Source organism: Prunus mume, linkage group LG1 (genome assembly GCF_029339155.1).
Source record: "Prunus mume cultivar Tortuosa linkage group LG1, ASM2933915v1, whole genome shotgun sequence".
Lineage (NCBI taxonomy): Eukaryota > Viridiplantae > Streptophyta > Magnoliopsida > Rosales > Rosaceae > Prunus > Prunus mume.
The window spans coordinates 13,953,250-13,963,143 of NC_142698.1; the positions used below are offsets into that span (position 1 = coordinate 13,953,250).

The 9,894-nt window shown below is 36.5% G+C and overlaps 2 protein-coding genes across 2 annotated transcripts; both read left to right on the plus strand.

Moving 5' to 3' along the window:
- Positions 1-4,007: 4,007 nt before the first annotated feature.
- On the plus strand, positions 4,008-6,193 carry LOC103338931 (NADPH-dependent aldo-keto reductase, chloroplastic-like). The gene is made up of 7 exons (XM_089054791.1): positions 4,008-4,180; positions 4,278-4,328; positions 4,485-4,561; positions 4,656-4,743; positions 5,131-5,406; positions 5,507-5,755; positions 5,879-6,193. Exons 1-7 carry the CDS (start codon positions 4,061-4,063, stop codon positions 5,963-5,965), a joined length of 948 nt encoding a protein of 315 aa, XP_088910917.1. The 5' UTR covers positions 4,008-4,060; the 3' UTR covers positions 5,966-6,193.
- Positions 6,194-6,477: 284 nt separating this feature from the next.
- LOC103338920 (NADPH-dependent aldo-keto reductase, chloroplastic-like) lies at positions 6,478-8,720 on the plus strand. The gene is made up of 7 exons (XM_008242196.3): positions 6,478-6,710; positions 6,861-6,911; positions 7,070-7,146; positions 7,248-7,335; positions 7,601-7,876; positions 8,029-8,256; positions 8,399-8,720. Exons 1-7 carry the CDS (start codon positions 6,591-6,593, stop codon positions 8,483-8,485), a joined length of 927 nt encoding a protein of 308 aa, XP_008240418.1. The 5' UTR covers positions 6,478-6,590; the 3' UTR covers positions 8,486-8,720.
- The last annotated feature ends 1,174 nt before the right edge of the window (positions 8,721-9,894 follow it).

Consider the following 9,894-nt stretch of genomic DNA (forward strand, 5'->3'; position numbering starts at 1 on the left):
ACTTAGAACATACTGAAAAGTAGCAAAGACCAGAACTTCTGAACTCTCACTAATAATTAAACCACAAGAAATCAAGGAGAATCAAATCTCTCTCTCTCTCTCTCTCTCTCTCTCTCTCTCTCTCTCTCTGATTTCTTGATTTAATCCGATCATGCCCTTGAAGATCATTGACACATTCCCCTTGTTCATAAGTTTCCACCAAAACAGCAGGATGCACAAGTGGATACAAAGACTTGGGGAAAGAGACATCCTTCCATCTATCGGAGAGCCTTTTCCAAGCAATCATGTCTCACTGCACTTGTTGCTGGAATGAACTGGAATAATTACTCCAGTAAAAACTGTTGGCGGTATTGTACAATGAGAATGTATTTCCTCTAGCAGAAAACGTATATATAGTCCCTGAGGAACTCTAGTTTTCCAATGTGGGACTAATTTCAACTCAAGCTTCATTCTTGTGAGTCGAGCATTTGCCAAACTTCCAATGGATGCAGCCTTCTAATGTATGTACTTACGAACTCTATCAGTTCTTATCCAATTTGAGATTTTTGTTTCCCTCTTCTGGCGCTGTTTCACTCTCCATTGACTCTCCATTATTCCCAAACTACCCCTACCTCGACTCCTTCCTTTTTGCTCTTTTCCTTTCTCCTTACCCAACCTAACCCTAATTTTTTTTTTTTAAACAACTACAATTGCAGAACCTGTCCAGTTCTTGATTGAATCACACATCACACGCATATTTAAAGAAATAGTATAGCCGCGCAGCGTAAATTATGTCTTGAAAATTTATGAGCTAATTTATGCAACTGTGGTTTTGAGACGTGAGAGCAGTTTCTGGTTTATGTATGTAGATTGGTTTTGCTATGAAGAAGCTGTTTAGCGGGGCTGTGAAGCGTGAGGACTTATGGATCACCTCCAAACTCTGCTTAAGTTTTGTAGTCTTCAATTTATCATCTCTGGTTTGTTTGAAACCAACTTTACCATCAAATGCTAAGTTGAAATCAGAATCTTTCCCTTGATAAAAAGAAAACAAATTGAGACACAAACTTAAGAATGTGGAGGAGAAAATAATGAAGAAATGTGCCAATTTTGCTAACGTTCTGCTCATTTCTCTTTCTTTTTTTTTTTTCTTTTTTTGGGGTCTTAAAATCGTTTTAGGCAAAATAAATGCCCTAAAAAATCCAACGGTAGAGTAAGGCAATAATTGCCATGATCAACCAATTAATTACCAAAAGTAAATATACCAAATGGACACAAATGGTTGTTGAAAACAAAATATATTAAACTACAATATTGTGACCATTTAAGTGACGATTCTGTATTAAAGCTAACAGGCCTCAAAAAATTAATATAAAATTATCAGGCCATAATAAATTTTATAAATATAAAAAATAATTGCAGTTTTAAAGAAGTAATCAAAACACGCTAAAAATCTGGAAAAATAAATTCAACATAAAATAAGTAATAAAATAATTTTGTATTTTGAAATACTCACAAAAATTCCAACTAATTCTAGATAAGAACGATTTGTTAATTAGTGACAATGACGGTCCAATTTCCTCTCTTTTTTCTTCTTGTTAATTAGTGATAATGTCTGCTTCGTTGACTTAGCTTTTTCTTTCGCGGCTTTAGTAGTTTGACTAAACGTATCTGCAAAGACTTGCAATGAAGGATATGTTAGAGTTTGCAAAGGCCTTGGCAGAGAATCAAGAATAGCCTTGTTCTTCAGGCTTGTAATATTCATACTGGTATGCTTAGCAGCAGCTGAAGATCTCAGTTTCACCTACAATGGTTTCCGCTCTGATAACCTTAGCCTAGATGGCATAGCAAGAGTCACACCCAAGGGTCTTTTGAGGCTTACAAACGACACTAAACAGAATCAGGGTCATGCCTTCTGTTATAGAAGCGGATCCAAGAATTTTCCTTGCAGGGGTCAATGTCTAATGGCATAGTTTTCTCTTTCTCTACCACTTTTGTCTGCGCTAGCTATTAGATCAGAATATATAGACCTGGGTGGCCACGGCATGGCTTTCATTGTTGTTCCAACAAGAGGCCTTCCCGGAGCTCTTCCAAGCCAGTACCTTGGCCTTTTCAGTGAGACCGACAACGGCAATGCCAACAATCATGTTTTTGCTGTAGAGCTCGACACCATCCAGAGCAGAGAGTTTAATGACATCAATGATGACCGTGTTGGGATCGATATAAAAGCTTGATCTCGGATAAATCTTCCCCAGAAAGATATTTTGCTTCAAATAACAGTTTGCCTCTCACCGGTTAGGCAATACTATTTTTAAATAATAAAAACCGTAGGCTATACTATTTTTATTATAAAAAAATCCAAATATAGCTCGCCGGCTATACTATTTATAAAAAAAATAAAAAAAGAACCGCCTGACGCCTAGCGCCCATTTTGCCACGTTTCAAATATAGTACTTGTCTAGCTCTAGGGCTGTTTCGCCACGTGTCAAAAAAGAACGACCGCGCAGCTATATTATTTTGGTTGTTAAAAAAATCCGAGTATAGCCGCAGGATATACTAGTTTTTCAAAAATACCCGCCTGACGCTAGAGCCATTTAGCCACTGTAAAAATAGTACAGCCGACCGGCTATACTATTTTTTAATTAAACAAATTAGCGTATAGCCGCACGGCTGTACTATTTATTATTTAAAAAAAATTCGCCTGGGGCCTAGCCGCTCAGCTATATTTATAAATAATAAAAAAAGATGACCCACGTGGCGCCTGGGCCCGCTTCTCCACGTGTCAAAAAGAGTATAGCCAGGTTGCTATACTATTTTTTTATAATAAAAAACGTAGTATAGCCGAGCGGCTATACGCTTTAAGTATATTATATTTCATAGGAGTGTAGCCACACGGCTATACGATTTATTTAAAAATTAAAAAAAATGTGCCTCCTAGTTGCATTAGTTTATACTTTACAGATATGCTTTATATATAGATTAATTTGCTAATTTTGACATCTCCGAAGCAGATATTAAAGAGAGAAATTTCACGGTAAATCAACTTGAGAGTTCAATTTTTCTTTTTCTTTTTGTGTGGGAATTTTTTCCTTTGGACAACCTCATTCTCTCAAGTACTACTAAATTCTATTACTGCATACATTATTTGTTGTAGAGAATTGTATACTGAGTTGGAGTATTTTTGGTAATTGCTTCACATTTCAACACAACACTTTTTAATGCGTTACCGTTGCGTATTTTATAATGTATCCGTGAGTTCATGTCCTTTTTTTTGGGTTGTTTCATTTGCATTTAACAGACTATTTCAATTCTCATACACTTTCAAACATATTAATATATATTCCATTTTCAGAAATTTCATTAAGTCATTCTCATGCAAACCACATGCTCCAAAATACAAAAAGAATTCATCACAAACTATTTCTTCCAGAGTTTACAAACTTTAGCTGTCAATGATTGGCATAAAGTTAGCCAAAAACAAAAGTTCTATGCAGTTTAAATTACCCACAAAAAATTCTCGAGGTCTATGCCGGTGACCCTAATCATATATAATACCATAGAAATTCTGTTCACTCACCACGCACTTCATCAAAGGATTAGTACCTAATAAAAAATACAATTCAAAGGGAAGACAGTGACGTTTGATCTAAAACAAAGAGAGAAACAAAATTGGCAACGAATTTTGATCAAAATAATTGCAGACACACGACAATGACAACGAAACTGAATCGGGGTTTCCATTGGATCTTTGTTCTTTGTCGCGCTCGCTTGGAGTAAAACCTATAATTCGGAGCACTACGATCCAACAGTACAATACAGCCCAATTGCCTACTCCATGACCAGCTCGTTCATTGCCGGCCCCATATCAAAAATTCTCTTCCACTTTTACCCTTTTTAGCAACTCCAAAATCAGTCTTTTAATGGGCTTTCCCTTTCTTCTCATGCAACGTGTAATGACGTGATTCGTTTGGCTTTCCATTTCCCATACGTTTTGGTCCCGCTTTTTAATAACTTACCCAATTAAATTGCTCGACAGTTTACACACGCAAATCGCAGCAAAGTGGGAACTTTTCAGAAAACAAAAATGGCGAAAGCGATTCGGTTCTTTGAGTTGAACACTGGGGCCAAGATCCCGTCCCTCGGTTTGGGCACGTGGCAGGCTGAGCCCGGCGTCGTTGCCGCCGCCGTCACCACCGCCATTAAGGTCTCTCTTGTTTCTTATTTTAATTGGAAATGCAATTACAAAAATGTCAAGTTTGATTTTGATCAGTCGTTCAACTGTTCATCTGTGCGAAATGCAGGTCGGGTACCGGCATATTGATTGTGCTCAAGCGTATGGCAATGAAAAGGAGGTGTTCAATTTCAAATTCAACTCTTATTCATTGATTTTTCGCCATTTCTCTGCTTAATTATTTGCTTTAAATTAATTTTCTAAATTTGTAAATTCTGTAATGTTTTATGATTTATGCGTCCCAATGTAACAGTGACCAATTTGCTGGATTTTATAGATTGGGTTTGCTCTGAAGAAGCTTTATGATGATGGTGTGGTGAAGCGTGAGGACCTATGGATAACTTCAAAACTCTGGTTTGTTTCAGTATAACTCTCTTGATTCTTTTCTATATCTAATTGGAAATTTGAAAAGGTTGAATATGAAAATACCTTTATGTGCACTGTGCAGGTGCAATAATCATGAACCAGAAGATGTGCCAAAAGCACTAGATAATACCCTGCAAGACTTACAACTCGACTATCTCGATCTCTATCTAGTACGTAAACCAAACCACACTCAATTACTGTTTGTTTGTTAATATCTAGAGACACATAAAAAGGGTAATCTTTTGTTTCTACAACTTTAAACCACACATTCAAATAAGAATTTAACCGATTAATTGTTTATTTTGACAACTTAACATGTCAAACTTTATGGGAAAATAACATATTCTTAAGCAAAACCGTAATGATATGTCCCAAAAAAAATAATGAAGTCACTTTTTCAGATTGATGCTTTAGTTTTCATAATGTGACTTTGTACTTTGGACTTTGTTTATATCTGGAAATAAGAAACGGCAACCTTGCAAGCAAGTCTCACTAGCTTTATGAAGTTATACAAATCATTGTTTATTTGCCGCTGAATATTTGTAAATTTTTTGTAGATCCACTGGCCTGTCAAGATGAAGAAGGGTTCAACTGGCTTTAAGACTGAAAACCTTGCCCAACCTGACATAGCCAGTACTTGGAAAGCAATGGAGGCACTTTATGATTCTGGCAAGGCCAGGGCCATAGGGGTTAGCAATTTTTCTACAAAGAAGCTTGGAGACCTATTAACAGTGGCACGAGTGCCTCCGGCTGTTAATCAAGTGGAATTGCACCCTCAATGGCAGCAGCCAAAGCTAAAAGAATTCTGCAAATCCAAGGGAGTTCACTTAACCGTGAGTATGCTTATATGAAGTAAAACATTCTTCTTCTGATTTACCAAAAGCACCAACTGCAGATTACTGGTATAATATTGGAATGTGTTTCTTGTTTCAGGGGTATTCACCATTGGGATCCCCAGGCACTAGCAGCATTAAGGGTGATGTGCTTAAGAATCCGATTCTTACATCGGTGGCAGAGAAGCTGGGCAAGACTCCTGCACAAGTGGCTATCCGGTGGGGGCTCCAGTCAGGTCACAGTGTACTGCCTAAGAGCACAAAGGATGCAAGGATCAAGGAGAACTTCGGTGTTTTTGATTGGTCTATACCTGAAGATTTGTTTGCAAAGTTTGCTGAAGCAAAGCAGGCAAGTAACATTTTTTTCTTCTTATTTCTTATTTGTTATATATGTCTTTCTGTTCCTGAATTCCATTCATCTGTTGTCTTGTGGTGATTTGACTTTGTTAAAGAATTCTGTTTTTCTTTACAGGAGAGGCTGCTTAAAGGTACCGGATTCGTCCACGAGACTTCCGAAGGTTACAAGACCATCGAGGAACTTTGGGACGGCGAATTGTGAGCATAACCTGGATGAGCTGATCTTAGAAACATTTGGCTTTTCATTAGCTTCATGAAGAATGGTGGATACAGAAGTTGTGGCACTTCTGTTGACCTTTGTTTTTTTTTTTTTTACTTTTAAAGATACATTCAGCTTTAATGACATATAAAATCCTGTGCTGCTTCAGCGTATTGGACTGTCACGAAATTATGAATCTTGATGGAGATTTTTCTTTGTTCGTCCGGTTAATCTGCCTTTTGCTTTGATGCACTTACTAGACCAGAGTTAAGTGCACATCTTTTCAAATCACAAATTTCATTTGATAAATTTCAAAAACACAGTCAACACGTCTCTACATGATAGTAACAAACTCAAACTCAAATAGGCAACAAAACTAACAGTCAAAAACGCAATTAAACACAGCCGCACATGATAGTGAACAAAAGTCCCAAACCAACAAAGATGACCAAAATCTACTTGACATCCTTTAAATGTAAGATGGAAATAACTTATAAATTTCAAAAGAAGAATTTTTGGAGCATCATTGAAAAAAAATATAAAGTACTTATTATTCAGTAACCCAAAATAATAATAAAATAAAAAAAGCAAGAGGGAACGCACGTGTGCTTCTTCTTCCTCCTCTGTAATGGCGAACGCAATTCAGTTTTTTGAGCTGAACACCGGCGCCAAGATGCCTTCCGTTGGGTTAGGCACATATCGCGCCGATACTCATCTCATCGGCGACGTCCTCTCCGCTGCCATTAAGGTTACTGTTTTCTCAGTTTTGATCCATCAATTTTAATTATTAATCAAGATTATATGTAAAATTATGCGTACTTAATAGTTTTTTGTAGGTAGTTTAAGCCTGGTAGCTTAATTTGAGTCGTTCCCGTGTTGTCTGTGTTTTTGTGTGCAGGTTGGATATCGCCAAATCGATTGTGCTCAAATGTATGGCAATGAGAAGGAGGTAAGATAAGAATTCAAGAATTCATATATGTAATTTTGTTTTGTTTTGGGGTGATGGTTGGTTTCCGATGAAAATTACTTCTTGAAAATTTATGCGCTAATTTATGCTGGAAACTGTTGTTTTGAGACATGAGAGCAGGTTCTGGTTTATATATGTAGATTGGTTTTGCTCTGAAGAAGCTGTTTAGCGATGGGGCTGTGAAGCGTGAGGACTTATGGATCACCTCCAAACTCTGGTTTGTTTGAAACTCTGCTTAAGTTTTGTAGTCTTCAATTTATCATCTCAAAATTCCAACTTTACCATCAAATGCTAAGTTGAAATCAGAATTGTCTGCAGGTGTACTGATCATGAACCAGATGATGTGCCAAAGGCATTTGATAAAACTTTGGAGGACTTGCAGCTTGACTATCTGGATCTCTATCTTGTAAGTGCACAAGTTTAAGATTTACCCTTATAGTAAATGTACCTTGAAGATGTCACCTAGAAATGTATGTTTGAGTGCCCTTAATCTTTATTGGAGGTAAAATGAAATTAATTAATCACATGCCTTGGACTGACTAATCAAAACAAATTTTTGAAGAGACATCAACTTTCGGAGTCTCACTAGCACATTTATTTTGTTCTGATGTATGCATAAAGTAATATTGCAATTGCTTATTTGTTATTGAATGTAATAAAAATCTTGGTAGATCCACTGGCCAGTGAGCATGAAAAAGGGGTCAGTTGGCTCTGATCCTCAAATCCTTACCCAACCTAATATACCCAGTACATGGAAAGCAATGGAGGCACTCTTTGACTCTGGCAAGGCCAGGGCTATTGGAGTCAGCAACTTCTCTTCAAAGAAGCTTGGAGATCTGTTAGAGGTTGCACGAATACCTCCAGCTGTTAATCAAGTGGAATTGCACCCTCACTGGCAGCAACCGAAGCTGCACGCTTTCTGTAAATCTAAGGGAGTTCAGTTATCTGTGAGTATGCAGAGACAAAATCTTTTATTGTTACACATGACTTCTGTGAATAATTTGGGAACAGAATAGGCTAGATTTTCATTTTTGTGGTTCCTGAACCTCAGCATTGGCTAATTAGTGATGTATTTTTGTGATGAATAATCTTATTCCAGGGCTATTGTCCATTGGCAAGGAATAAGATCCTTAAGAATTCTATTGTGAACTTGGTGGCAGAAAAACTGGGCAAGACTCCTGCCCAAGTGACTCTTCGATGGGGGTTACAAATGGGTCACAGTGTAGTGCCTAAAAGCACGAATCAGGCAAGGATACAGGAAAACTTTGATCTTTTTGATTGGTCTATACCCGAAGACTTGTTTGCCAAATTCTCTGAAATTAAGCAGGCAAGTGCCTTTTCCTTTTCTCCCCCCTTCTTTTCATTCTTTCTTTGTTCTAGTTTCGGTGAGTGCTTGTCATTTCTCATGTGGAGGGCTTTCGTTTCTTTTGGACGGTTGAATTTGACTTTCTTTGTAAATGATGATGCAGGAAAAGCTTGTTCCAGGAACTGGTTTTGTACATGAGACTTTGGGTGCATACAGGACGCTTGAAGAACTATGGGATGGCGAGTTGTGAGCAGAACCTAGGTCCTGTTTCAATGGTTTATAACTTTATACCTAATGTGCAAGTGCAACCGCACCAAAACTATAGTTGTTTGAAAGATTGATTCTGCCATTAAAATCTGAGTGATGAGTATATGGTGATCTGAGAGGTGGAATTGTAGCATGTTCAATCTCCTTCATCTGCTTGTATTCATTCTTGTTTTTAGATCAAGACAGAAGACAATCAATTTCTGATGCTTTCCACCTTATTTCAAAAGTACTAGTGGTATATGCATAAGTATAAAGGCCTGATCATAAAATTGGTATCCTATCATCAAATTATAGAATGCACAAGAGGGATGGTGTGCAATTTGTCAACAATTTACATCAAGAACGTCCATTCTATTCTTATATTCATTGATGTAATTTTTTCAAGAGGAATGCTAGCAACCTTCTTTCTAACATTCTCCTTTTTTTGCTTGCTATGTGTCATTCTCCTTACACTTAAAACAATGTTATTAATATATTTGTATATATTATACAAGTTAACTTTTACTTTCCAAGTTTACCCTTATTAAATGTATTCAATTTATCCAAAAAAATATTCACAACTTTCTTACAATCTTATTTTTTATTTTTTAAACGTCAATTATTTTTTTAAAGAAAATGTTTGCTTTTTTCAAAAAAGAGGAAATGTCCGTTCTTTTTTCAAAAAAGAGATCTAAACCCTTTGTGTTATAAATATAAAATTATAAAAATTATTTTAAAAAAAGGACATTTCCTCTTAAAAACAAATATTTTCTTTTTTAAAAAAATTGACGTTAGAAAAAAAATTAATAAGATGGTAAGAAACTTGTGAAATTTTTTTGGATAAGTTGAATACATTTAATAAAAGTAAACTTGGAAAGCAAAAGTTAGCTTGTATAATATATTAGGGAATGCTAGTAACCTTCTCTTCAACCTTTTCTTTTGGACTTTCTCTCTTTCCCTAATGACACGTGTCAATTTTTTTGCACTTAAAACAATGCCAAACAACCTACCTTTTGTTTTCCATACTTACCCTTATTTGATGTATTGAATTTACTTTAATTTAAAAAAAAAATTTATAGCTTTCTTAATACTTTGTAAAAAAATTATTATATTAATTTATTAAATATTTAAAAAATCAACATAAAAAACCTATCTCAAGTCGTCCCCACCTTCTTCCCCAAAGCCAAGCACCTCCATCTTGCCCACCGTCTTCTTAGCGCCACCCATCCCCACCCGCCCCACCCCATCCTTCCATTATTGCAAGCTTGCCTCCACCACTATTGGCCGCCCATAGTAGAAATTATACCTTCTTCAGAGCTCTTCCAAAACTCCCAGTTTCTTCCATTAGAGGTGAGCCTCCTCAGAGATACCGAAGCTACTATTTTGGGTTTTTTCTCTTTCTTTGAAATTTGA